At 53.6% G+C, this 27,952-nt stretch overlaps 2 protein-coding genes across 2 annotated transcripts; both read left to right on the top strand.

The window, feature by feature from the left end:
- The first annotated feature begins 637 nt into the window (after positions 1–637).
- Positions 638–10,290, top strand: Kirrel2 (kirre like nephrin family adhesion molecule 2). Its single transcript, XM_028855279.2, has 15 exons — positions 638–1,332; positions 1,533–1,682; positions 2,777–2,926; positions 3,094–3,254; positions 3,718–3,868; positions 4,011–4,116; positions 4,207–4,355; positions 4,609–4,736; positions 4,828–4,960; positions 5,238–5,338; positions 5,482–5,701; positions 7,047–7,145; positions 7,404–7,504; positions 8,181–8,246; positions 9,472–10,290. Exons 1-15 carry the CDS (start codon positions 1,281–1,283, stop codon positions 9,805–9,807), a joined length of 2,103 nt encoding a protein of 700 aa, XP_028711112.1. The 5' UTR covers positions 638–1,280; the 3' UTR covers positions 9,808–10,290.
- A 1,646-nt stretch (positions 10,291–11,936) lies between these two features.
- On the top strand, positions 11,937–21,372 carry Aplp1 (amyloid beta precursor like protein 1; the record flags this gene model as incomplete). The annotated part of the gene is made up of 17 exons (XM_037209934.1): positions 11,937–12,374; positions 13,236–13,379; positions 14,326–14,458; positions 14,596–14,708; positions 14,893–15,026; positions 15,134–15,324; positions 15,682–15,812; positions 16,536–16,610; positions 17,312–17,470; positions 17,549–17,677; positions 17,950–18,049; positions 19,406–19,507; positions 20,116–20,142; positions 20,322–20,383; positions 20,545–20,607; positions 20,732–20,875; positions 20,953–21,372. Coding segments are annotated over 17 exons (2,244 nt in total), but the record flags the coding sequence as incomplete, so codon positions are not given.
- Positions 21,373–27,952: the final 6,580 nt, after the last annotated feature.

A 27,952-nucleotide genomic window follows, 5' to 3' on the forward strand; every position in this document is an offset into this window, starting at 1 on the left:
TTAAATCCAGTAGCTCTAAGACTTAAGACCAGATATCCCGAACCTGGCCCAACTGCGCCATACTGCAGACTGCAAGGTCCACCAGCTTCTCAGCCAGCAGAGGTCTGAACCGCCCTCTCCCTGAAGGCCAACCCTCTGACATTTAGACACACCAGTCTGAGCCCTCAAGGTCATTTAATTCTGATAGGTCCAGGAATGTCAGACCTGGGACCTCAGCCTCCCCCCCCCCCCGCCCCCAGCGCGCCCCTTTAGTAAGCTCAGGGTCCCTCCCACCTGCTCCGCCAGCTGCGCAGCGTGGGAACGCCCCAGCTGGGCTGCCCCGGAGCTGTCAGGACAAGCTGCGCGGTTCCCAGCCTCCCTGCCCGCCAGAGCCCGAGTACCGCCGCCTCCCAGCCGTCGCCCAGCAACCACTCTGAGCGGCCCGGGACCGCTAGACTGAGAGAGGGGATGGCTGGGTACTGCTGAGTTCTGGGAAAAGAGGAACTCGGGGGGCGGGGCTGGATTCCTACATCTTAGGGTGTGTTAGGCTTGTAGCGATAACCAGGCAGCGCGGGGGTGGGGTGGGTATTTGGGGAAGTGGGGAGCTGAATCCCTCTTTTCTCATGGTTCCCAAGTAGTTCTTCAACACCTGACTGCCCTCTCCTCGACCCGCAGGCTCACGGGAGCCTGGGCCCCGCCTCCCCAGGGCACGGAAACTGGCGAAGTCCCAGGGGTTCCCATTTATAGCTCGGTTTCCACTCAGCTCAGTCCCTCCTGAGTCCGGGCTGAGCAAGTTTCTTCCACTCTCTTCTCTCCTCCTCCTCCTCCTCCTCGTGCCCGCCCTCCCCTTCAGCCTCAGTAGGGCGCAGGTGTCCAACTCGAACAGGGTCCCCTCCTTGGATCCAGGTGGTCCAGCTCTCAGACCCCCTGATAACACAGGGGCGCCCTCCTGCTGCGCGAACCGCGAGCCGGAGCGCCCACAGTCTCGGCACTCAAGCGGCCGGAGTTTCTCAATGGGAAGAGGGCGGGCATCCAGGGGGCGGGACGAGTAGGATCCCGCCCTCCCGCGGGTCTCGCAGACCTAGGGCGTGCAACCCGCGGTGTTGAGCATCGAAGGCGGCGGATGAGCCAGATTTCGGGGACTCCAAGCCAGACATAGGATCTTCCAGCCTGGGGTGGGGAGAGTGGGGTGCAGAGAGGGGTTCCAGTCCAGCGTGGTGAGAGGCGTGCTGTCGAGGAAGAAGTTGGAGGGGACCAGTGCAGCCCTAAGTCTGCGGGATCTTGGGGTACACACACTCGGAATGCTGGGTCCCGCCCTCCTCGCCCTCCTCTGTTGCTTCAGAGGACTTGCAGGTACCCCCGGAGGGAGCAGGGAGGGTTATCTGTCCGCCTTTATTGGGAAAAGTAGCTAAGGGCGCCTACTCCTGGGTGTGAGAGATTAGAAGCCAGGGCTTCTAATCTGAGGAAGGAGGGCTTTGGAGACTGGACCCCCTGGGTCCTGCATAAGGGGATTCTTGACCTAAGCACAGCTGTACCGTCCCCTCTTCTCCTAGGCCCATCGCCCCATTTCCTGCAACAGCCAGAGGACGTGGTGGTGCTGCTGGGGGAGGAAGCCCGGCTACCCTGTGCTCTGGGCGCTTACCGGGGGCTCGTGCAGTGGACTAAGGATGGGCTGGCTCTAGGGGGCGAAAGAGACCTTCCAGGTGAGTCTGGTCTCCACTCTGGGAAGGGCTGGCAGCATGGCGGGGGGCTGGGCATGGGCTGCCTCTGACAGTTTCTACTTTGGAGATTGGTGGGTGGCCTCCCAGTGAACATTTGGGAACCCCGAGTTTTAAAATGATTGTTTTTTGCGGGGGATGTGATTTCTTGTGTTTAGGGACTATCATTTTTATTCTAAAACATCATATAAATGCGTAGATAGTTTACCAATAATTACATGTAATTAATGCACACGCTATTGTGAGCTTTTCAGAAGCCCCGCCCCCATTAACTTTCCTCTGTGGTTGGCGAAAGGTAGTGTTTTATCTAATTTTTTTCTTGGTTATTTGTTTTGTTTCCTTCTTTGAGTTGGGGGTCTCCCTCTGTAGCCCAGGCTGGCTTCAAACTCGAGATCCTCCTGCCTCAGCCTTTTGAGTGCTGGAATCACAAGCATGCACCATCCACACCTGGCTTAAGCTAACTTTGATGGGAATTGCTTTCTTGTATTCCTTTCTGATTTTTTCACTCCCAAATTTGTGGCGACTATAAATTGGCAGGAGGCTTAGAATCTCTCTGGACCCAGCTTTTCCCTCTAGCTTTTTTTGTTTTTGTTTTGTTTGTTTGTTTGTTTTTGTTTTTGTTTTTGTTTTTCAAGACAGGGTTTCTCTGTGTAGTTTTTTGTGCCTTTCCTGGATCTCGCTCTGTAGACCAGGCTGGCCTCGAACTCACAAAGATCTGCCTGCCTCTGCCTCCCGAGTGCTGGGATTAAAGGCGTGCGCCACCACCGCCCGGCTTTTTTTGTTGTTTTGTTGTTGTTTATTTGTTGTTGTTGTTGAGACAGTGTCTCAGTATGTAGTCCTGGCCAGCCTAAATTCCCTATGCAGATCAGGATGGCCTCGAATTCATAGAGATATGTCTGCCTCATGCTTCCAAGTGCTGGGATTTAAAGATGTGCACCACCACACTTGCCCCCAGCCCGGATGTGTTAATGGTGTTTTAGCGTGGAATGTGTTCTGACTCTGCTCCCTGAGGTGGGATTCTGGAGATGGAGACTTGAGGCCAGGAGTTCAGAATTATGTATGGTCTCTTCTGTCTTCAGGGTGGTCCCGGTACTGGATATCAGGGAATGCAGCCAGTGGCCATCATGACCTCCACATTAAGCCTGTGGAACTGGAAGATGAAGCAACGTATGAGTGCCAGGCTTCACAAGTGGGCCTCCGATCACGGCCTGCCCAGCTGCATGTGATGGGTGAGGACCCAGCCCGTTGTGCTTTGGGAGCCGGGTGGGGTGGGGGTGGGTGGGGAGTGGAGGACTACTTGGGAGGTCTAGGAACCCTAGGAGAGTGGTGGGTGGAGCGGAGAGGATCAGAGGCTCTGCTTCCAGGATGCAGTTCTGACCCCAGATCTGCCACACAGTCCCTCCAGAACCCCCCCAGGTTCTCGGTGGCCCCGAAGTGTCTCTGGTTGCTGGAGTTCCTGGGAATCTGACCTGTCGGAGTCGAGGGGATGCCCAACCTGCCCCTGAACTACTGTGGTTCCGGGATGGGATCCGGCTGGATGGGACCACCTTCCACCAGGTTTAAATCTCTTTGCCATTCTTTGTTCACTCAGTGAGACTCAAGGTCCACTTTGATCACTAAAGGGAGAATGGCAGCCATTCAGGGTTGAAATATGATTCAGGTCAAGAGCCAGACTTCCCGGCTCAGTCATGTGCTAACGCTTGCTCTTGTCTGTGGTCTTTAACTTCCCTGTCTCTCAGTTTCCTTGTCTATACAATGGGGAAAATAGTAGCAGTACCTCCTAGGATAATATAGAGAATTAAATAAAGCATGTAAATGTCTAAAAGTATCCAATACATTGTAAGCACTACCCGTGTAAGCTATAGATGAAACCGTATGTGGTGTGGTAATACACACCTGTAACCCCAGCACTCAGGAGACTGCAGCAGGAGGGTCATGAGTTCAAGGCCAGCCTTGGCTCCAAAGTGAGACCCTGTCCAAAAAAGAAAAGAAATAATTATTGCCTATCGATCACCTCCAGACCACACTGAAGGACAAGACCACTGGGACAGTGGAAAACACCTTATTCCTGACGCCTTCCAGTCACGATGATGGAGCCACCTTGATCTGTAGAGCCCGGAGCCAGGCCCTGCCCACGGGGAAGGACACAGCCGTTACACTGATCCTTCAGTGTGAGTGCAGGTGGTCCGGGAAAGACCCGGGTGGGCCTGACTCCTGGGTCTGACCCAGCTGGCGAGGGCAGGAGGAGGACACCCTGAGATACCTGGGGGATCGGTACCGAAAGCCCAGCTCCTCCCTGCCTTCCTCTCACAGATCCCCCAGTGGTGACTCTGTCTGCTGAGCCCCAGACTGTGCAGGAGGGAGAGAAGGTGACTTTCCGGTGTCAAGCCACTGCCCAGCCTCCTGTCACCGGTTACAGGTGACGACAAACGCCCTTTGTCTCTAGCAGGGTATGGGATCTTGAGGAGGGATAGGATGGGCTATATTAATATCGCCACTGTCTCCGCAGGTGGGCAAAGGGGGGATCCCCGGTGCTCGGGGCACGTGGGCCACGGTTGGAGGTCGTAGCAGACGCCACGTTCCTGACAGAGCCGGTGTCCTGCGAGGTCAGCAATGCGGTGGGAAGCGCCAACCGAAGCACCGCGCTGGAAGTGCTGTGTGAGCAGGGGCGGGGCCGTGGGTGTGGCCGAGGTGGGCGTGGCTGTGCTCGGTGGCGGGGCTAGAGCAGGGAGCAGGGCGAGGTTTGGCTGGGCCAGATCAACCTCTAAGCGAGGCGGGGCGGGGTTTGTGGTGGCGGACTTAGGTGGCGGGTGTTGCCCGGAGACCCACACTTGTACCTGCTAGTGTTTTGGAGTAGCTGGCGGATCCTGTGTCAGGGGCTCGTTCCACCCCACTCCTCTCTCTCCTCCAGATGGACCTATTCTGCAGGCAAAGCCAAAGTCCGTGTCCGTGGACGTAGGGAAAGACGCCTCCTTCAGCTGTGCCTGGCGAGGGAACCCACTTCCACGGATTACTTGGACCCGCCTCGGCAGCTCTCAGGTGAAGTCCGATTTGGGACCTGGGGCGGTAGTTGGAAGTGGGCTGGGATTCCTCCCCGAGTCTTGTCTCTGATGCCCCTTCCCTGTGCCAGGTGCTGAGCTCGGGGCCCACACTGCATCTCCCATCCGTGGCGCTGGAGGATGCGGGCGACTATGTGTGCAGGGCTGAGCCGCGGCGCTCCGGTCTGGGAGGCGGCACCGCGCAGGCGAGGTTGACAGTGAATGGTGAGAGACCCCAAGGGTCTCGGAGTAGGGGGTGGGCCGAGAGGGCGTGGCCCAGGAAGGAAGTTATAGGCTGTGGGACTGAGGTTTGGAGCTGGAACTGTTGAAGTGTGTGTGTGTGGGGGGGGGGGGGGGGGACAGGTCTATCCTAGTCTGTAGAGTGGTGTGGCCTGGTTTTTCAAGGGTGAAACCACAGTGACCAGGTCTGACCTCGCCCCATTCAGAACTGGGTTTGGGGAGGTCGAGACCTCTGCTTCATGGTGCAGAGTTTCCATTCCAGCTCCCCCGGTAGTGACGGCCCCTCACCCTGCGCCAGCCTTCCTGAGGGGCCCTGCTCGCCTCCAGTGTGTGGTGTTTGCTTCTCCCGCCCCGGACTCCGTGGTAAGGAAAAGAGCCCTCACCCCTCTGACACACCATCCCTAATATCCACCCTCCCACTCCTGACACTGACGTCTCCCACACCCCACCAGCTCCTCTATGCTTCCCCAGGCTTCTAATTAATTCCCTTTTCTTTTGGCTCCCAGGTTTGGTCTTGGGACGAGGGCTTCCTGGAGTCAGGTTCACTAGGCAGGTTTCTGGTGGAGGCCTTCTCAGTCCCGGAAGTGGAGGGAGGACAGGGCCCAGGTCTTATTTCTGTGCTACACATTTCCGGGACCCAGGAGTCCGACTTTACCAGGGTCTTCAACTGCACCGCCAGGAACCGCCTGGGTGAGGGGCGAACACAGGTCCACCTGAGCCGTAGAGGTGAGTTACTGACCCAAAGACCCGAAACCTGGGGATTCCGAATCCCACAAACACAGCGATTCCCAAGACTGAAGCCAGCAAACCATAAGGTTCCCAAATGCAAAGACTCCCCAAACCTAGTGAGTCTCTAAACTATGTCCGTGAGATGACTCAGCAGGTAAAGGCACTCGCCACCAAGCCCGATGACCCCAGTTCAGCCCTCAGAACCCACGTGGAGGAGAGAACCAATACCCAAAAGTTCTTCTCTGACCTCCATTCCTACACTGTAGTATGCCCCTCCCCACATATATGTACAAACAGTAACATTTGAAGTGTAATAAAAAATAAAAATAAAAAAACCCATCCTTATTAATTTCTTTACTTTCACTTCAGTACTGGACTGGCCACTTCAACTGGCAAGACCTTACTCTCACTTTCGCCAAAAACTCTGTAATAAAACTAAATATTACTATAAAAAAAAAGTATGAATTTCTTGAATCACAAGACCCAAAGATCAAGAAATTCTCTCAAATACAGAGCCCTAAGTGGAAAGGCTATTCCATACTAGGAACCCACAAATCTGGGAAATTGGAAAATAGAAGACTCTCAAGTTTTTTTCGTTTTTATTTATTTATTTTTATTTTTTTAGGTTTATTTGTTACATATATGGTGTTCTGTCTGCATGTATCCCTGCAGGCCAGAAGAGGGCACCAGATCTCATTGTAGATGGTTGTGAGCCACCGTGTGGTTGCTGGGAATTGAACTCAGGACCTCTGGAAGAGCAGCCAGTGTTCTTAACCTCAGAGCCATCTCTCCAGCCCCAGCTCTCAAGTTCTAAGCAACCCTAAAGTTAGGGTGCTTGCTTACATTTATTTATTTAGTTGTTTGTTTGTTTGTTTGTTTATGGAGGGGCGTACTCCTGACACAGTGCATATGTAGAAGTCAGAAGACAACTCTGTAGGAGTCAGTTCTCTCCTTCCATCTTGTGGGTCCACGGGATTGAACTCGGGCCTTTAGGCTTGGTAGTAAGCACCTTTACTCATTGGGCCGTCTTGCCAGCCCTGTTTGTTTATTATTGGTGTTTTGTTTATTGAGCTGGGGTCTCAGCTCGCCCTAGCTGGCCTGGAACTACCGGCAGCCCTCCTGCCAAGTGCTGTGATTACAGGTGTGACTGGCCAGGGGGATCTCAACTGTGACTCCCCAAATTCACCAGTCCTCGACACCAAACCTAGCACACTGCAAATCTGGGGATCCCAAACTTGGCAGCCTTTTGAACCCAGGGGTCCCACACCCAAGCCCCGAGCCCATTTCCCTGTTAGCCGCCTTCAGATCAGCCCTCTGAGGACATCCCACCTGCTCCTTACAGATTTGCTGCCCACTGTGCGGATTGTGGCTGGAGCAGTCTCCGCAGCCACCACGCTCTTTATGGTCATCACTGGAGTGGTCCTCTGCTGCTGGCGCCATGGCAAGTATCAGCCTGGCCTTGGGACTTGGCTCCATTCCTGGCTCCCTAAGCTTGCACAGGGTTCAACTTATCCCAGGTTCAAGTTCCCTGGCTGCAGTTTCCTCAGGGCCCCCCCCCCCATCTCCTTCCATCTCTCCCAGGCCGGGGTTCTCCTTGGTTTCCAGCCTTCCTAGCCCATTTTGCCCAGTCAGCTCTGTTCCCAAGTATCGGTCTTCACAAAATATGACCTCACTTGCCTCTCACCGTCCTGGGCCTCAGGCTCTTTCTCCAAGAAAAAGAACTTGGTCCGGATCCCAGGAAGCAGTGACGGCTCCAGTTCACGTGGCCCCGAGGAGGAGACAGGCAGCAGAGAAGACCGGGTGAGACACTGGGTGTCCATGCGACTCTGCGTCCAGACCAAAATAACAACCTAGTCTAACCCGTTCTCAAGCTCAAGTATAGCCCTAGCCCTTTTGCTGTTGTTTGGGACAGGGTTTCTCTGTGTAGCCCTGGCTGTCCTGGAACTCGCTCTGTAGCCCAGGCTGGCTTCCTAGAACAAGCAAGGCCTGGCTGAGTTGGGGAGTGAGGGGGACATGAGGGAGGGTGGGTTTCAGGTCAAGAGAAAGGCATGATCAAGTATAGACAACGGGTTTTAACTGGGGTTAGGGATGTAGTTCAGCCGGTAGAATGCTTGTCTAGCATGCTCAAGGCCTCGGTTCGGTTCCCAGCACTCCATAAACTCCAAATCAGAGATCCTCCAGCCTCTGCCTCCTGAGTGCTGAGATTAAAGGCCTGCACCATTGTACCCAGCTTGGTTCCTGTCTTAAATATGATGACCCTAGATCCACAGTATCCCCACAATTGCAAATATGTTTGCAAAGGATACCTTGACCAGGTATCCTTTCTGCTCCGTATGCCCTCACAGCCTTCTTTATTATCTTAAGTCTAGCCTTCATGTCTCTCCTTCAGCCTTGCCTCCAAAGGAAGGCCTTTGGGATCTGGCAGGGGAATAGGATGATCTTCTGACCAGTGCCTGTGTTATTTTTCCTACCTCAGGGTCCCATTGTGCACACTGAGCACAGTGACTTGATTCTTGATGAAAAGGAGGCTCTGGAGACAACGGTGAGTACTGGGGGGGTGGGGGGGTCACCATCAGTCACTGAGTCTCCACCTCCTCCCACTCACAGGTTTTTAAAATCTCTGTGGAGACAGGGTGGCTCTGGACTCGGGCGGTCTTCCTCCTGCAGCCCCTGGAGTGCTGGGATTACAAACCAGATTCCCACCTCAGCACCACACTTGGCTGCTGCTCTGCCGCCGCTGTCCTCCTCTTTCGATTCTCTCGCCTTCAGACCTACCTTTGCCAGCTGGTGGCGCACGCCTTTAATCCCAGCACTCGGAGGCAGAGGCAGGAGGACCTCTGTGAGTTTGAGGCCAGCCTGGTCTACAGAGCAAGTTTCAGGACAGCCTGGGCTACACAGAGAAACCCTGTCTTGAAAAAAAAAAAAAAAAAAAAAAAAAAAAGAGCTACCTTGGACTCTCCTGAGCCAGCTCACCGGGGCACAGGCTCCACAGCCTCGGCTTGTGTTATCACTTCTCCTTGGTCTCCAGGCCTTCTTTCCCTGTCAGCCATGTTTCATGCCTCTAGGTGTCCCTCTGGCTGCTCTCTGCCAGCCAGGAGCCTGCCTGCCTTCCTCCAACTAGGTCCCACCCTAGCATCACATTCCCCAAAGACAGTCCCGCTTTGAAGTCCTATCTCAGGATAGAGGCATTGGTTCCAACCCTGGCCCCCATTCTAAAGCCCCTCCCTGACTTTCTTTGAGATAGAGTCTCGTGTATTTCAGGCTAGCCTCAAACTGCGCTTGTAGCCAAGAATGATCTTGACCTCCTGCTTATCTTCCTGGGTGTTGGGATTAAAGGCATGTGCCACCACACTGAGCTGGGAATCGAACCGAGGGTCTTGAGCATGCTAGACAAGCGTTCTACCAGCTGAACTACATCCCTAGCCCCAGCTAAAGCCTCTTGTCTATACTTGACCATGCCTTTCTCTTGACCTGAAATCTACCCTCCCTCTTTGCCTCCTCCTTCCCTCCCTCCCTCTCTCCCTCCCTCTCTCCCTCCTCCCCCAACTTCAGCCCGACCTTGCTTGTTCTAGGAAGTCAACACTTCTCCTGTCTCTGCCGGTCTATGTGCCTAGCTCTCTCTGTCTCAGAGTCTCTGCTCCTGCTCTTTCTGCTTTCTGCCTTCATGCCTCTCTCTAGGTCTGTCTGTAGCTCCGTGTGTCTGTCCACCCATGATTCTTGCCTTCTTATACCCTCACATTCTTTACCAAGTCTCACTTCTTCCCCAGGATCCAACCAACGGTTACTACAAGGTTCGAGGAGTCAGTGTGAGCCTTAGCCTTGGGGAAGCCCCTGGAGGAGGCCTCTTCTTGCCACCCTCCTCTCCGATTGGACTGCCAGGGACTCCTACTTACTATGACTTCAAGCCACACCTGGACTTAATACCCCCCTGCAGACTGTACAGAGCACGGGCCGGTTACCTCACCACGCCTCATCCCCGCGCTTTCACCAGCTACATGAAACCCACATCCTTTGGACCCCCAGATTTGAGCTCTGGGACTCCCCCCTTCCCCTACGCTACCTTGTCTCCACCCAGCCACCAGCGTCTCCAGACTCACGTGTGAAGACATCTCTCTAATTGAAGAGTCTTGAGATCTTCGACCTGCCGTCATGTCCTGTCCAGCTTTCTGAGAAATCAGGACAAGTTGATGACCTATTCCTCCAAAATGGAGTACCAAAGGAGGGGAACAATGTCAGCATCATTGATGCAGAGTCAGCTCAGCCAAAACGGATGCTCCAAGCGGGAGCAATATGACCACTTTACCCATTTATTCTCCCGTGAGAAAGACATTCAAGATGGCGACTAAACTCTTTGCAGAGGGACAGAAGACGGGAGGAGATGGGAGTTAGGGCATGGATGGAAGGCGTTTCTAGCCAGTAGAGAAGATATTTGAAAATGGCCATCTGCAGCAAGAATAATGATAGCACAAGACAAGTCAAGATGAAAGAAATAATTCCCCACACCCAGTCCTGGCTTTCCCAGGGAGGGGAACTTTGGCCAATAAAAGTATAGCCAATATGGCTGCTCATTCTATGAGAACTCAGAATGACCACTCTCTTGATTCCTTCCTTGAAGACAGAGAAAGGATTAAATCCAAGGAGTGGAGATGGGGTGAGAATAAAAGAGATAAAGGCGTGTGTGTGTGTGTGTGTGTGTGTGTGTGTGTGTGTGTGTGTGTGTGTGTGTCTGTGGAGGGACAGCTCAGAGGTTAAGAACACTGGCTGCTCTTCCAGCGGTCCTGAGTTCCATTCCCAGCAACCACATGGTGGCTCACTACAAACTCTAGTGGGATCTGGTGCCCTCTTCTGGCCTCCAGGTGTACATGCAGGCAGAGGACTGTATACTTAATAAATAAATCTTTAAACACAAATAAATAAGAAAAAAAGGGATAAAAGGGGATTCTTGGGCTAAGAATATTTATGTTTAATTAGAAAAAAAGGCAAAGAGGCAAGTGTGCTTGGAGGAGTCTTCTTGGGTTTTCCATGAATGAAGAGGCCCATGACAATTGTCCTATAGCCCTCCCTCCACCCTAGCAGCGGGGAGTCATGAGTAGAGTCCTAAGTCCTTTCTCAGGTCTTGCTAGCTGCTTACTACTGTAGGCACTTTCATTTCTTCTTGTTTTTTAAAGACTTCTTACTTTTGTTTTACTTGTGTGGGTGTTTTGCCGGCATGTATTTCTGTGCACCATTTATGTTCCTGGTCCCCCAGGCCAGAAGAGGGTGATAGATCCCCCGAAACTGGAGTTACAGACGGTGTGGGTACTGGGAACTGAACCCGGGTCTTCCAGAAGAGCAGCTAGTGTTTTAACCACTGATTCTTCTCTCAGTAGAGTTTAACCTGGACCTCTTGATCTTCCATCCTCAGCCCCCACACTCACTCACTGGGATTACAGGTGTACATCACCACCCTACTTTAGACTTTTTTAATAACACACCCCTGCCTCACCCACACCCACACTGATGCACACACAGTTGAAAACAAAAAGACAGACGAATGTGGGCAGGTTCCCACAAGACACACACCTAGATGTCCACACAGAGCTGGGTTGCCTCCATTGGTCAGGGAAAAGAGAACATTCTACACTTACTTGAGAGACAAAACAGTGAGCCCTTAGAGTGAGTGGGAATGCGGGGCTCCACACCGTGGTCCTCAGCACCTGACCTAAGTCATCTTTAAAGAAAGGGTTTTTGGATGGAGAATTTGAAGGTCCAGACACCTGGCAATTAGGGCAGGAAGACTGAATTCCTAGGTCTGAGGATGAAAGGGCGGGAGACTTGGTCTCTCTCTGATCCCGAGACAGAAGAGGCCTAGAGGAGACCAGTTCTAAGTTACTGTTTTGTCTTTTGAGCCTGGGTCTCAGGTAGGCAGGCTAGCCCCCAACTCCCTTTTCCTGCCCCCATCTCTCAAGTGCTGGGATTACAGGCATGCGTTCACACTCCTCTTCTATGTTCTTGACTGGGGACATTTTGGAGGTCTGTATTCCTGGGATCTCAAGAGAGGAATTTATGGAGGGGTCCCGTGTCCGCTCCCCACCCCCCACCCCCCACCCCCCTCCGATGGATTCTGGCATCCTTGGAGGAGGACAAAGCTGATAGTGGGTGTCTGGGTTTGCCAGAAGAGAAGGCTGAGGATGGAAGTCCCACGGGAGAGCTCAGAGTCCAAAACGACTGAGCCCAGGACTGAGCCTCGTGACTGGGCCTTAACGTGGGGTGTGACACCTGGAATCTCCAGGGGCTGGGGCATGGCGCAGGCTCCCTCCCGGGGTTCCCGAGCCTCGCAGTGCGCAGAGCCGCCACGCTATTGTCCTGGCCGGGAAGGCGGGGCCGGCGCGGGGCGGGGCTGGCGGCGCCGGCGCAGCCCGGGGGCGGCGGGAGGAGGAGGCGGCGGCAGCGGCGGTGGCGGTGGCGCTGGGAGCTCCTGTCACCGCTGGGGCCGGGCTGGGCCGGGCGGGAGAGCAGGGGACGTGAGGGCGCGAGGCCCGGACATGGGCCCGCCAGCCCCGCCGCTCGCGGCCAGGGCCGCCGCCGGGGCCCGCCGCCGCTGCCGCTGTTGCTGCCACTGTCGCTGCTGCTTCTGCGCACGCAGCCCGCCGTCGGGAGCCTGGCCGGTGGGAGCCCCAGCGCGGCCGAGGTGAGGCCCGGCCGGGTCCTGGGGATGGGGGAAGGGGCGGGACCGGGCCTCTGGACCGGGACGCGGCACGGCCACCGCCGAAAGCGCTGTCCTTCTTAGCCAGGTGCCTGCCCCATGCTCTCCGAACTCTAGGTTTTCTTGGGCTCCTCCATCGTCCCACTTCCCTGCCCCCTCCCACCCGCATCGTCGGACCTGTCTTTCCAAGAGCCCCTGGCCCTAGAAATCCAGCTCACTGCTAAGCCGACAAAGCCACAAGCCCTGCCCACCTGAACGTGGGACCCACCAGGCAGCAGGCGCTTGGATCTAAGGATCCGGGTCCCTGTATCCTCTGGACCCACATGAGCCCCCTGCCCCCCAAACACCCAGGAGTCCAGGCCTCCACCCACTACTCAATCCGGATATAGCTCCCTGGTCCTTACGGCCTGATGTGCAAGGCCCTCAGGGAAGCCAGGCCCTTTCGTCTTTGCACCCCCTCAATGGGAACCCGAACTGGAGACGGGGGGGGGGCGGGGAGGAGGGGCCAGAACGCCTGGATTGCCCCCCACCCCACGATTCAAGTTTTAACCCCTTCGGGCTCTAGAACCAAGAAGCAGGGGCGGGGGCGGAGCCTGTCTTCTCAGCTACAAGGCCGCGAGAAACCCGGGGGGTGGGGATCCGGGTTCACCATAGCAACGGGAGAGCTGGGGCGCTCCCGCCCCACGGGATCTGTTTCCCGGGGAACGGTCCCTCCACCCAGGAGAGCGTAGAAGGATCTGGTGCTAGGGGCAGGTGTCCATCTGGGTTTTAGGGAGCAAGGGACCAGATGACCCAGCATGCCAGTGTTCCCCGGCCCCTCACTGCCCCATCTGCCTCCACTCCCAGGCTCCAGGGGCAGCTCAGGTGGCTGGACTATGTGGGCGTCTAACCCTTCACCGGGACCTGCGCACCGGCCGCTGGGAACCAGACCCACAGCGATCACGACGCTGTCTCCTGGACCCGCAGCGAGTGCTGGAGTACTGCAGACAGGTGGGCGGGACCCACGGCCAGAGGCGTGGTCAGTGGTCAGTGGGTCCAAGCTGGGGCGGGGTCGCCCTTTGATGAAGCTAGACTTGAGAAAGGCCGAGTCCAGGGAGGTGAGACGATCTGGGAAGCCTGGGCAAGTTCGGGGTCTGTGTCCAGCGAGGAGGCGAGGCGGGGCCAGGGCAGAACCTATTTTGAGATATTAGGAGGAGGAAAAAACTGCAAAAACGTCGACTGATCAAGATCGGCTCAAGAGTGGCTAGGCTTAGGAATCTGTGGAGCTATTTAGAAAAAGTGGGAGTGTAAGTGGGCGTGGCCAAAGGAGAGGCTGGGCTTAGATAAAAAGAGCTTTAGACCAACAAGATGCGGGAAGCGGTGGAGCCCAATGAGAGTGGGTTCCAAGGAGGCGTGAAATGAAAAGGCGGAGCTAATACAAAGAGAAGAGTTACTTAGAAGCAAAACAGAGGAAGGCAGGGCACGAGAGAGGGCTATTTTAAGAAAGAAACCTGATTGAGGGGCAGGGTTGCCCTGAGAAATGGGCTTGGAGAAGTTGAGTTTCGTGAACCGGCCTCGTTCACCAAGACCTCCTGAGAATGGTGAACTTAAGGAGGGCACCTGAGGCTTAGCTACCTGTTAGTTCTTTAGACAAGAGAGGAAGACCTGGGGGGGGGGGGTCCTTATGAACACTAGAAAACTGACAAGGGAATGGCTGAGTATAGTAATCCCAGCTGCTGGAGAGGCCAAGGATCGCAAATTGAAGGCTTACTCGGGCTGTTCAAGGCCAGTGTAGAACGCTTATCGAGATCCGGTTTCAAAATAAAAAGAGGGTTGGGCGTATAGTTCAGTGATAGAGCACTTGCTTTGGCGAGCGTGGAGCCCTGGTTGGGTCCCTAGTCCTGCAAAACGAGAGCTGGGGTGGCAGCAGGTTGATTCCACTTCCTGGTGCCCACAGATGTACCCAGAGCTACACATAGCTCGCGTGGAGCAGGCTGCACAGGCCATCCCAATGGAGCGCTGGTGTGGTGGGACCCGAAGCGGCAGATGTGCCCACCCCCACCGTGAGGTCGTACCCTTCCACTGCCTGCGTGAGTCACCTGCTGGGGGACGGGAACTGAGGTGACGTGGGAGTCCCCCAGAGATGAGTCCGGGTGTCAGGCAGAGACACCCCTGAGGATGAGGGCAGGGCTGGGGTATTATGATTCTGGTGTCTCCCACTCCCCAGCTGGTGAATTCGTGAGTGAGGCCCTGCTAGTGCCTGAAGGCTGTCGGTTCTTACACCAGGAGCGCATGGACCAGTGTGAGAGCTCCAGCAGGAGGCATCAGGAGGCGCAGGAGGTGAGACTGATTCTGCCTGTCTCCTAACCCTAGGACCTAGGAATCTGGGCCCTTCCTTCCAGAACCCAAGAGTTCCGATTGGGACGTAGGGATCTCTCATTCCCTTCTGGAACACAGCCTCCAGGCTCCCTGTCCACACCCTCCAACCAGGCCCTTCTGGTCTCTGGGCCTTGTCTTCCTGCAGGCCTGCAGCTCCCAGGGCCTCATCCTGCACGGCTCTGGCATGCTTTTGCCCTGCGGCTCTGATCGGTTCCGAGGTGTGGAGTATGTATGCTGCCCCGCTCCGGCCACTACCAACCCTTCCGGGATGGCAGTTGGGTGAGTGACAGCGGACTCTCCATCCCCTCCCCATGGCTCTTGAGGCAGGGGATGGGAGCCTGGGAGCCTATCTGGGGATCTTACTGCCTGAGTCTTCTGTCCTTCAGTGACCCCTCTACCCGGTCCTGGCCCCTGGGGGGCAGAGCAGAGGGAGGTGAGGATGAGGAAGAGGTGGAATCCTTCCCTCAGCCAGTGGATGATTACTTCGTGGAGCCCCCTCAGGCTGAGGAAGAGGAGGAGGAGGAGAAGGAAAGAGTCCCACCTCCCAGCTCCCACACTCCTGCCATGGTCAGCAAAGGTGAGGTAGTCTCCTGGGCTCTCTTCACCATTTGTGTTTAGGGCAGTTTGGGGGAGCGTGGGGGTGCGTCAGTAGTGAGGGGCACAACTGGGTAAATGGAAGAGATGCAGTGGCTTTGGATACGGTAGAGGTAGATTAGTCCGTGATGAAGGGGGGGGGGACTGCAAAGGAGTGATGGGAAGAGGGGGCTCATTTTGGCAATGCTCCCAGAACTTTGCCGACGCAGGTCAGGCCTGGAACCATGATGCCAGATAACAACCGTGGCTAGACTGCATGCCTGCTCGTCTCTGGTGCATCCTGGGAAGTGGACTCCTCGGGGAGGAAAAGTGACTGGCCTGCCTCATCCCTGTCTTGCAGGCACTCCCACACCAAGGCCCACTGATGGTGTGGATGTTTACTTTGGCATGCCTGGGGAAATCAGCGAGCATGAGGGCTTCCTGAGGGCCAAGATGGACCTGGAGGAGCGTAGGATGCGCCAGATTAATGAGGTGACGATACCAGGAAACCCAGCATCACCACATGACTCCACAGGAAGATTCTTTTCTTTCTTTCTCTTCTCTCTCTCTCTCTCTCTCTCTCTCTCTCTCTCTCTCTCTCTCTCTCTCCCTTTCTTTCTTCTTTCTTTTTTTATTCAAGACATGGTTTCTTTGTGTAGTCCTGGCTGTCCTGAAACTCACTCTGTAGACCAGGCTGGTCTCGAACTCATAAGATCTGCCTACCTCAGCCTCTGCCTCCTGAGTGCAGGGATTAAAGGCTTGGGAAATTCTTTATTGACACCGCCTTGAAAGAGTACCCAACGCCACTCTCTAGGATGACGCTGGATTACTTACCCACCTAGCAGATCATTGAAATGCCACCAGACACTAGAGACACTAGTGTCCATGGCACAATCCACTTGAAATTCCCTGGGAGCTGGTTGGGCATAACTGCATGTGCCTTAATCCTTACGCATGAGAGGCTGAGGCAAGAGAATGAGAAATTCAAGGCCAGCCTCAAACACATGAGTTTGAGACCAGCCTGGGCTACATGAGAACCTGTCTCAAAAAAAAAGAAAAAAAAAAAAAAGAATCCTCTGGCTATTCCTTCTTGGGAATCCAAAGTCCAGAGGCACTAGGTGATCTTCATCTTCTTGAGCCTTGGAGATGGGTGGGGGGCTCCCTGTGGGACCAGGGTAGCTCCAGGGATCCTGAAGTCCCTCTGCTCACTCCCAGGTGATGCGTGAGTGGGCCATGGCCGACAACCAGTCGAAGAACTTGCCCAAAGCCGACAGGCAGGCCCTGAATGAGGTAGGATGTCCTCCTCTGAGTCCTACTCATGCCTCTGTCCACCACAGGGGCCACTCCATCCATTTCAACCCCTTCCTACTCACCTTGGCCCCCCCAGCCCCCTCCCATTTGCCCCTGCTGGGGATGGAGCCTGGGGCTTGGTGCCCGCTGTCAGCAGGCCCTGTGAGGGCTGCCTTTGGACCCCTCTCTCAAATGGAGCCTCCTGTTTCTCTGGGTCCCTGTCTGAGAAACCCGGCTTCCTAACTCTTGCTTGGCTCCGCTTCACTGCCGCTGTCTTGTGCAAACTTACCCAAGGAGACTCCTGTAGGTCAGCCTCCAGTCCCGGGCCTCGCCCATCCGCCTTTGGAGGCCCAGCCTGTCTCCTGTAGGTCAGCCTCCAGTCCCGGGCCTCGCCCATCCGCCTTGTGGAGGCCCAGCCTGTCTTCTCCATCGGAGCGGCCCGACGCTTCCCTTACACCTTAAGTTGACCAGTTCTGTTTTCAGATTGTTCCCACCTAATCTTACAGCCTACACCTTCAAGCCGGTTCCCGTGGGCCAGCCGCGCCCCAACTCCGCTTGATCCTGCATCCCATCCTTCCATCGAGCCTCCCGCCCCAGATGGGCGCGGGGAGGAAGGAGACCCACTGAGGCCCACCCTGCTTGCCCTCGACTCACATTTACCCCAGTCCCCCTCTCTCCCCTACTGTTTCACCCCTCACTAGCACTTCCAGTCCATTCTGCAGACCCTGGAGGAGCAAGTGTCCGGTGAGCGGCAGCGCCTGGTGGAGACCCACGCCACCAGAGTCGTCGCGCTGATCAACGACCAGCGGCGAGCTGCCCTGGAAGGTTTCCTGGCCGCGCTGCAGGGCGACCCACCTCAGGTATGGAAGGAGGGCTCAGGGCAAGCCGCTGAGAAGAAGAGCTGGGATCGGCCCAGACAGCCCTGCTCCCTCCCACAGGCTGAGCGAGTTCTGGCGGCCCTGAGGCGCTACCTGCGCGCAGAGCAGAAGGAACAGAGGCACACTCTGAGGCACTACCAGCACGTGGCCGCCGTGGATCCCGAGAAGGCCCAGCAGATGCGCTTTCAGGTACACACATGCTTCCGGTTCCCAGAGGCCCTGCTCTTACACATCTCTTCCTTCTCTTTGGATCCTGCTCTCCTTCCTCGGACACACACACACACACACACACACACACACACACACACACACACACACCGCCTCCCGTGGCTGGGTGTCTGACCCTTGTGCCGCACTTCCTGTCTAGTCTACAGTTCTATTTCCTTGGCTTCCATGGAACCCCTCTCGGCCTGCTCTTCTCCAGCCGGGCACCGCCCACCTCACCCTCCACACTCCCACAGGTACAGACGCACCTCCAGGTGATTGAAGAGCGGATGAATCAGAGCCTGGGGCTGCTGGACCAGAACCCTCAGCTGGCGCAGGAGCTGCGGCCCCAGATCCGTGAGTGCCCATTGCCTTTGTGCGGAGTTCAGTTCTCTGAGGGCCAGCTTTGACTCCCAACCCTCCACCCCATGTTCTTCACTTAAATCACAATAGAACTCGGTGGTTCTAATTAAGAGCCTTTTTTCTTTGCACTTATTTAAATGGAGTCCTTATCCCTGGTCTGGACTCAGCTCAGGTTCTTTTGGTGGTAAGGTCATTTTACAGTTGGATTTTTTTCATTGTTTCTTGAGACAGGGTCTTTGTAGCACTGATTGGTCTGAAACTCACTGTGTAGACCAGGCTAGCCTTGAACTTTGAGCAGTCCTCCTGCCTCTGCTTACCAAGTACTGGGGTTACAGGCTTGTAACCCCACACCTGGTGAGATTTTTTTTTTTAAATATAGTACTTCAGATGGAACCCAGGACTGTGTGTCTGCTAGGCAAATGCTCTCCCATAACTCACATCCCCAGCCTTTGGCTTGTTTGTTTACTTGTTTTTTGGAGACAGGGTTTCTCTGTGTAGTCCTGGCTGTCCTGGAGCTCACTCTGTAGACCAGACTGGCCTTGAACTCACAGAGATCCACCTGCTTCTGCCTCCTGAGTGCTGAGATTAAAGGAGTGTGCCACCACTACCCAGTGGCTTTTTAAGACAAGGTTTTGCTCTGTAACTGAGGCTAGCCACCTGGAATTCATCATGTAGCTAGGCCAGCCTCAAATTCACAGTCCTCCTGCCTCTGCTTCTCCAGTGTTGGGATCAAGGCATGCATTGGCCTTACCCACCTCAAAAAATTGGATAGTGCCCAGTGTGGTGGCACACACCTTTAATCCCAACACTTGGGAGGCAGAGGCAGGCACATCTCTGAGTTTGAGGCTAGCCTGATCTACAGAGCCAGTTCCAGGACAGCCAGGGCTACACAGAGAAACCCTGTCTCAAAAAGAAACTAACTAACTAACTGGATACTACTGGGAATGGAACCCAGGGCCTTTTATACACTAGGCGTGTGTACCACTGAGCTACACCCCTGGATTGTTGAGCCGATATTCTGTTGTTAGAGTAAGTCTCAAGTCAAATCCAGATTCAACAGAGGGAGCTGAGCCTACACCAGATCGAGAGTACCAGAAAGCATCCCCTGCATTGCCCTCAGTGGGCTGTGACTTCCCTCCAGATGTCCCAGGCCTAGCTCCCCCCATCTTCCCGCTGGGGCCACCTTCCCCCAGCTGCCCACCTTGCAGGTCACACTTAGGGCTGTTTGCCAGGACACCACCTCTGCCGTCTGCCGTCTCCCCCCCCCCACTGCCAGGGTGCCCTGTGCTTGCACCACTGTGGTGTTATACTCACCTCAGCCATCTCTCCGCATGTTGCATGTTCCCTCAGAGGAGCTTCTCCACTCGGAACACTTGGGTCCCAGTGAGCTGGAGGCCTCTGTGCCCGGAAGCAGCAGTGAGGACAAGAGTGGGCTTCCGGAAGCCAAGGATGGTGAGTAAACCTGGGTACAGAAGGGCTGGCTGCCTTGGGAGTCAAGCCTCGGTTCCTTTGCAGCCTTGGAGCCCTTGGCCTGAAGGAGGAGGCCGTTGAGGAACCAGGGTTTTGTGCACACTAGGCAAGCGCTCTTCCACTCAGCGCCAGCCCTCTGTGCCCTCCCCGCTTTTCCTCTAAGACAGTCTAAGTTGCCCGGGCAGGCCTTGAACTTTTGATGCTACCACTTCAGCGTCCCTAGTCGCTGAGATGACAGGCATGTGCCTGGAGGCCCAACTCAGCTCTCAGATTGTTGATACAGGCTCTCACTCTGTAGCTCAGGCTGACCTAGAACTCACCATTTAGCCTAGGCTGGCCTCAAACTCATGGCCTAGCTTTGCAAGTGCTGAGGTTGCAGAGGTGTGTACCACCGTACCCAGCATGCCACCTTCTTTCTAATTCTCCAAGGTCTGGGGGTATGTGCCACCACAATGGGCGGGGAGGAGTAAGGAGGGATCTCTGGGGGTGTGGGGCCTCTGTAGGGTTCCTGGTCCTGGGGGTTCTCTACGCTTCCTTTCATGACTTCCTCTCTTGACCGTTTCTCCCATCATCTTGTCTCCTCCTGCCGGCAGACACCCCAGTGACCCTTCCAAAAGGTCAGTGTCACACAGCAGAGACCCCAGCCACTAAATCCCACTGAGCCCTAAGCCATAAGGGGAAAGGCCTGCATACAGCAGGAAGCCCAGGCCTCCTGGGGTGGGGTCGGTGCCCTTTCTGACCCCTCTGGAGGTGTCCGAACCCCTGAGATGTGACTTGGGTGGGGTGGGGTCCACAGATCCAGATTCTTCCTCCTCTGGGAAAGAGAAGCTGTCCCCACCGGAGCAGTATGAGCAAAAGGTAAGCGGGACCTCAGTCTCCCGAGATAATGAGGCTCTGGACCCTGGCGGGAGGGAAGGTTCTGGAAGCTTGCTGGGGATGTGGACTGAGTGTTGCTGGGTGCAGAAATACCCTCCTGGGCCTTGGGGTCATAAAACAGGGTAGTGACATCTGCTCCCCAGGTGAATGCATCTGTCCCAAGGGGCTTCCCCTTCCACTCATCAGATATCCAGCGGGATGAATTGGTAAGAGGAGGCTGAGCCTGGGGGGCGGGGGTTCAGAGGTCCGCGTCCAGGCTGTGTCCTCCAAAGCTGCCCTGGCTCCTGGTGGGCCTCAGTGATACTCCTGGTCTCAACTCCTCTCCCACAGGCCCCCGCCGGGACGGGAGTATCCCGAGAGGCTGTGTCAGGTCTGCTGATCATGGGAGCTGGAGGGGGTTCACTCATAGTTCTGTCCTTGCTGCTTCTACGGAAGAAGAAGCCCTACGGGACCATCAGCCATGGAGTGGTGGAGGTGAGAGGTGTAGCCATCATGGTGGGCTAGGAGTGCAGTGAGCTCAGTCCGTGCATTGAGCCCTTCCCTGTTTGCAGGTGGACCCCATGCTGACCCTGGAGGAGCAGCAGCTCCGGGAACTTCAGCGGCATGGCTATGAGAACCCCACCTACCGCTTCCTGGAGGAACGACCCTGACCCCACCCCCTGACCCCACCCCGGCTGCCTTCCGCTGAGCCCAGACTGCCCTCTTCCTGGCCCTCAGTCCCAACTCCCAGCCTCCGGTGGGGGAGGGAGAACTTGACAAATTCATTCTTATTTCCCCTTTCCCAGTTCCAAATTCCACCCCACTTAAAAGTTCCCAGCTCCGCCCTACAAGGGACCTCCTCACCTTAATTTATTTTATGTTAATTTATTGTTCCTTAAGGTGACCACCACCTGGGTCCCACTGTGTGTTGCTCCCCGGAATCCATCCCATGCTTCTTCACTAACACCCCAATAAAGTCGTCTTCCCCACCACCAGGCCGTCCCGTGTTTCTGTTGGAGGATGGCTGTTCATCTTTTTCGGCCCAGACTTCCTGAAGGTCTTTAAACTGGGTGAGGGGTGGGTGTGACACACAACTTTAATCCCAGCCCTCAGGAGGCAGACAGATGTCTGTGAGAGTTCCAGGACATCCTGGAATACATAGAGAAGCTCTGTCTCAAAAACAAAACAACAACCAAACCAAACAAACCTGGATGTGGGTGCTTTAAATCTGGGTGGGGCCTGTGGAAAAGACGACCGCGTAGGGGCGGGACCCAGAGGCCTGGGCTCGGTTTTCCCTCCAGCCTGCCGAGGAGCTTTCCGTGGTGCTGAATGGGTCGCTACTCCAAGCTCAGAGTCGTCAGGGTGGACAATCCGCCTCAGCCCCCTCTTTCCCTTTCCTCTGGTTCTTTTTCCCACTATAAACTTAAAAAAAAAAAAATTGGGGGCGTGGCGGGGCATGCGTGCCACGCTGTGTGAGTGGAGGTGAGAAGGGAACCTGCAGGAACTGCCTTCCACATGTGGGTCCTGGGGAGGCTTGGAGGCCAGCACCTTTACCCGATAAGCCATGTCCAAGGCCCTTCTCCAGCCTTCTGTTTACAGTCAACACCGCACCCATTCCAACCTTCCAGCCCTGGGAATGAAGGACTGGAAATATATGCATGCTTGTTTAAAAAAATTTTTTTGAGACAGGGTCCAGCTGTCCTGGATCTCACTATATAGACCAAGCTGGCCTCGAACTCACAGAGATCCACTTTCCTCTGTCTCCTAAGTGGATATTCCAAGGTCTACCTGTGCATACTAGTCATGTACTCTGCCATGGAGCTACATTTCCAGGCCCTGGCAATCCACTCCAGTGTCCCAGCAGGACCTGCTGAATGCTCACACTCCAGCTTGTGATATGTTAGGATTAGCCCTCTCCACATGCTGTCCCCTGTCCCAAGACAGCTGTTCAGAGGAGTCAGGGGTGATGCATGGAGGTATTTTAACAGTACCTGCTACTTAGCAAGTTTTCGCCCAGTGACTTTTAAAACATTAAGCAGAGACTGGGGGCTGTAGCTCAGGCCTCAGTGCTTACCAAGCACGCATCGAAGCCCCGAGCCCAACCCCCACTGCTGTATAAAGTGGACATGGTGTCACCTGCCTGCGATCCCAGCACTTGGGAGGTGGAGGATCAGAAGTTCAAGGTCGGTGCGTGACAGGGCTCAGTGGGGTGAGGTGCTTGCTGCTAAGCCTAATGACCTGATCCCCCAGAACTGCATGGTAGGAGAGAATCAGTTCTCACGAGCTGGCTTCTAACACCCCTACTCCCCCTACAGGCATATACACAAATAAGTAAATACACACATTAATAAATGTAACAGTAGATGAAGTTCAAGGTGGCACACACCAGCACTCGGGAGGCAGAGGCAGGTGGATCTCTGTGAATTCAAGGACAGCCTGGTCTACATAGTGAGTTCCAGGACAGCCTGGGCTACACAGAGAGGGTGTGTATCAAACACACACACACACACACACACACACACACACACACAGAGAGAGAGAGAGAGAGAGAGAGAGAGAGAGAGAGAGAGAGAGAGGACATTTTCAGCTATGTAGCAGCTTCCAGACCAGTTGAGAGTACATGAAACCCCGGGTGAGTAAATAAAGAAATCTTTTTAAAGATATTTATTTCTATGTATTTGTGTGAGTCTTTCGTCTGCATGTTTGTGTGGAAACCACATTTGTGGTGATGCCAGCAGAACCCAGAAAAGGACACGGGTCCCCTGGAACTGGAGTTATAGATGGTTAGGAGCCACAGTATGGGTGCTGGGGACTGAACCCAGGTCCTTGGCAAGAGCAGTTGGTGCTCTTAATCACCGAGCCAGCTCTTTAATCCCAATAAAAATTTTCTTTAAATTCAACATCATTCTCCACTACATAGTGAGTTTGACAATAGCCTGCACTTGAGACCCTATCTCAAAACACACAAAAACCCAAACCATGTTTTCATGGTGCCCACCCTGTGCTAGGCCCCAATTTAAAAAGTAAGTAAGTAAGTTAGCAAGTAAATAAATAAATTTTAAAAAGTGCATGGCCGAATTCCAGGCCTTTCTCTTCCTGAACAGGATAAATTTCCTTTTTTACCCAACTGCCCAGCAGGTGGCAGTCATACACCAACCGCTGCCTTAGTGAGTCCTGCTCTTCTGACAGATGGCTTGGGGAGGGAGTATCTATTTCTAACTCTCCCAAAGGCCTTATGAGTTAGCAGAGGCTCTTCATAAAATATCCATGTCAATACAGGTCTTGTATATTAAATAGACACAAGCAAGTGTAAAAAGGGAACCCCTGTGATAATGTGTGCTGCATACCACACCATGGTGCATCAGAGAACTTGGTTAGCATCATTGTCCTACACTAGTCACATCTTTATTAAACCCAGAGGCGGCAGGCACACACTCCCCACCAATGCCGGGAGGGGGAAAAAAACACCTCACAACCATACATGATTAATAGAGTTTACATTCTAAGTCGGGTGTTGAGGTGCACGCCTTTGATCCCAGCACTCAGGAGGCAGAGACCAGTGGATCTCTGTGAGCTCAAAGTCAGCCTGGTCTACATAGCAAGTTCTAGGCTACATAATGAGACCCTGTATCTAATTAGTTAATTTTATATTCTAATGACAATGTCTGGTTATTTTGTGTGTGTGTGTGTGTGTGTGTGTGTGTGTGTGTGTGTGTGTATGTGTGTGCGCACACACACAGGCACACTCGAATGTGTGCACGTCAGCATACACCACAGTTATATGGGAAGTTGGAGGAGTCAGTTTTCTCCTTCCCTGATGTGGGTCCTGGGTGTGGATATTGAAGTCATCAGGCTTGGTGGCAGCAAGCCCCTTTACTGGCTGAGCCATCCCATCAGCCCTGCTTATGAATTTTATTTTTTATTTATTTATTTTTTTGGTTTTTCAAGACAGGGTTTCTCTGTGTAGTTTTGGTGCCTGTCCTGGATCTTGATCTGTAGCCCAGGCTGGCCTCGAATTCACAGAGATCTGCTGCTCCTGTCTCTTGAGTGCTAGAATAAAAATCATGTGCTGCCATGCCAGGCCTTTGTTTATTAATTTTAGAAAGCTGTTGTTAGGGGCTGGAGAGCTGGCTTAGCTGTTAAAAGACCTTCTCATTCTTCCAGAAGACTCAGTTTGGTTCTCAATACCCATCTGTGTTAATTCACAGCCATGTGCACTCCATCTCCAGGGAATCTGATGCTTTCTTTTGGCCTCCATGGGCATCTATACTCTTTCACACACATACAGTTAAAAAATTTAAATTCTGCCGGGCAGTGGTGGTGCACACCTTTAATCCCAACACTCGGGAGGCAGAGCCAGGTGGATCTCTGTGAGTTCGAGGCCAGCCTAGGCTACAGATCGAGTTCCAGGAAAGGAGCAAAGCTACACAGAGAAACCCTGTCTCAAAAAATCAAATAATAATAATAATAATAATAAATAAATAAAATTTAAATTCTAAAACAATACTGCCTTAGTTTGGATTTCTATTTCTGTGAAGAGACACCATGACCACAGCAACTCTTATAAGGAAAACATTAATTGTGGTGGCTCACTTACAATTTCAGAAGTCTGTCCACTATCATCATGGCAGGAGCATGGTAGACTTCAGGTAGATGGTAGCTGAGTCCTACATCTTGCAGGCAACAGGAAGTCGACTGAGACACTGGGCAGTATCCTGAGCATAGGAAACCTCAAAGACCACCCCCACACTGACACACTTCCTGCAATACGGCCACACCCACTTCAACAAAGCCACGCCTCCTAACAAAGCCATGCCTCCTAACAATGCCACGCCTCCTAACAAAGCCACTCCCTAAGGGAATATGGGGGCCAATTACATTCAGACTAGCACAAATACCATCATTAAAGTATTTGCCATTGCTCTTTTGATACCTTGTGCCCTTAAAACAGCCTTCGTCTTTAACTGGATTATTTTTTAAACAGGGTCCCTAAACTATAACTCACAATAGACTGTATAAAGAACTCCCAATTGTAGGTAAGTTCTTGTATGAAATACAGCACATTCATATGGATTCTTCATGGGCCAGCCACAACACCACCACATCCAGGAACACACACACTGGCATGAGGCTGCTGACATGGGAGACAACACTTGGCCCTGGTAACTCTGCCTCCCAGTTTTCTTCCCTATCCTCTTGAACTCCTGATCCTCCTGCCTCAGCCTCCCAAGAGCTGGGATGATAGGAGTGCACCATCATGCCTGATTTAGTCATGTGACTTTGGTCTGACGCAAGCAGATCAAGGTAAGCCTGATGCAAGCAGGGATATTTCCTCTCAAGATGCTGTCTCTTGGAGCCCGGACTCACTGTGCTGGCTAGCTTTGTCATCTGAGAGGAGGGAACCCCAACTGAGAAAACACCTCCATAAGATCAGGTTGTAAGCAAACCTGTAGAGAATTTTCGTGGTTAGTGACTGATGGGGGAGGGCCCAGTCCATTGTGGGTGGTACCATCCCTGGGCTGCTGGTCCTGGGTTCTATAAGAAAACAGGCTGAGCAAGCCATGAGAGCAAGCCAGTAAGCAGCACTCCTCCATGGCCTCTGCATCAGCTCCTGCCTCCGGTTCCTGTCCTGACTTCCTTCAGTGATGAACAGGGACATGAAAGTGTAAGCCAAATAAACCCTTTCCTCCCCAAGATGCTTTTGGTCATGCATGGTGTTTCATCACAGCAATAGTGACCCTAACTAGGAACTCACCATGTAGAGAGCCGCCTGCCCTCCTGGACCACATGAAGAGATTGGTTCATCTAACAGTTGCCAGTACTCATCTGAGTTATCACATCTGTGACTGATTCAGTATTGGGTTCTAGCGTAAGCTTCCAGCTTACTTTGGCCATTTGAGTGACCAAAGCAAGATGCTTCCAGTTGAGCCCAGTCCAGATTGCAAAGCTTCAGGCAATTGTGAGGTAAGTGTTTGATGCCCCATGCTGGGCTGCACTGGCCTTAAAATGCACTAATGTAATGTAGTAGTTACTTTTTTTTCTTCTGTGACCTGTGAGAAACATCTTAAGGGACGTATTTGGCTCAGTTTCAGAGAATCTGGTCCACAGACCCACTGTGAGTCAGAGTTGTCAAGGCACTAGGAACGTATGGCAGAAAAGCCTCTTCATGGCTAACAGGGAGCTGGAAAAGAGGTAATAGGAAGAGGCCAGGGCAGGAACATGTCTCCAATGACAGGATTTGTCCAACTAGATTCCGCCTGACCTTTGGCCATTTCCCAGGAATGCCGTTGTATTAGGAATCTATCAAAGGGTGTATCCATGTACTCTCTCAGAGCTCTGACCACCTCATCTCTGGAGACACCCTCTCAGACACACCCAGAGCTGTCCTTCCTTTCCTAAAAGTTTCCTAATCCAGTCAAGGTGACAGAAGGGACCCTTGTATATGACTTGGTTTGTGGTCTACGAGAGTCCACAGGCAAGAGGCCTCTGGTGGGTTGAGGGGCTCTCTGGAGAGGGGACTCTGTAGCTCAGTGGAGTAGACAGACCAACAACTCCAGGGCAGATCTGAGAAGCAGGCTTGGTGGAGATCCTGTCTTGGTTTGACAGGTACCGTCTCTGGAAGCAGATGCTGAGAATGCCTGAAGGCATGTAACAGGGCGAGAACACCAGTAAGGAGGCTGGAATAGCCTCAGCTAGGGGAGGCCAGGAAAGAGAGGCTGTGTTACCAGGAGCCAGAGCGTCATTCCGCTGAGGGATTCAGGGAGCTTGAGCAAAATGCACTTCAGAGTTTAAATGTAACAGGTAGCCGTGGGGCCTGGGGCACTGTACACATCACCTCCTGGTCGTCATTAGTTAGGTTAGAGCAGGAAGTGGACATGATACCCCAGAACTGATTTCCTTCCTTCCTTAGTGCTTTGCTCGGATTAAACCTGGCCCTTTACTTTTAATTTGGCTCATTGTGTCAGCGGAGAAACCTACAACCTGGGAATCAAAGATTCTTCTTCCTTCCTCCCTCCCTCCCTTCCTTTCTTTCCTCTCTCTTTCTCTCCCTTCCTTTTAATTTTAAAATTAAAAAAATTGAGATAAGTTTTTTTTCCTTCTATAGCCCAGACTTGACTCAAACATGAATGATGAAATTATATGAGTGTGACATCACCCCAAAATTTTTGTTTGGTTGGCTTTTGGCTAGGGCTAGAGATGGAACATAGTGTTTTTAGACAGTCTCATTGTGTATTTTTGGCTGTCCTAGAACCTGCTAGGTAGACCAGGGTGGCCTTGAACTCAGAGACCTGCCTGCCTCTGACTCCCACGTGCTGGGTAAAGGTGTGCACCACCATACCCAGCTTGTCTTCTCAATAGTTTACACAGGAGATTGGGCACCAGATGCCTGCAAATGTCAGCAGCAGGAAGGGTAAGGCCATCTAAAAACCAGAACCTAATGTCTGCATCAGATCTGATGGCGTCTTGATCCTGACTCCCTAGCCTTTCTATCACCCAAACGTGGCCTTTCAAGGGGTCACCACCACCACCTTCCCGCACCAATGCCCTCCACTTGGAATGACATCACACAGC

The sequence above is a fragment of the Peromyscus leucopus genome, chromosome 1 (assembly GCF_004664715.2).
Source record: "Peromyscus leucopus breed LL Stock chromosome 1, UCI_PerLeu_2.1, whole genome shotgun sequence".
NCBI lineage: Eukaryota > Metazoa > Chordata > Mammalia > Rodentia > Cricetidae > Peromyscus > Peromyscus leucopus.

Bases quoted from the DNA above. Each gene is read 5' to 3' on its own strand.
- Kirrel2 (XM_028855279.2), top strand. From the start codon at position 1,281: ATGCTGGGTCCCGCCCTCCTCGCCCTCCTCTGTTGCTTCAGAGGACTT. The intron at 4,737-4,827 runs GTGAAGTCCGAT...TCCCTGTGCCAG, and splicing joins CCCGCCTCGGCAGCTCTCAG to GTGCTGAGCTCGGGGCCCAC. The intron at 5,339-5,481 runs GTAAGGAAAAGA...TTTGGCTCCCAG, and splicing joins CTCCCGCCCCGGACTCCGTG to GTTTGGTCTTGGGACGAGGG.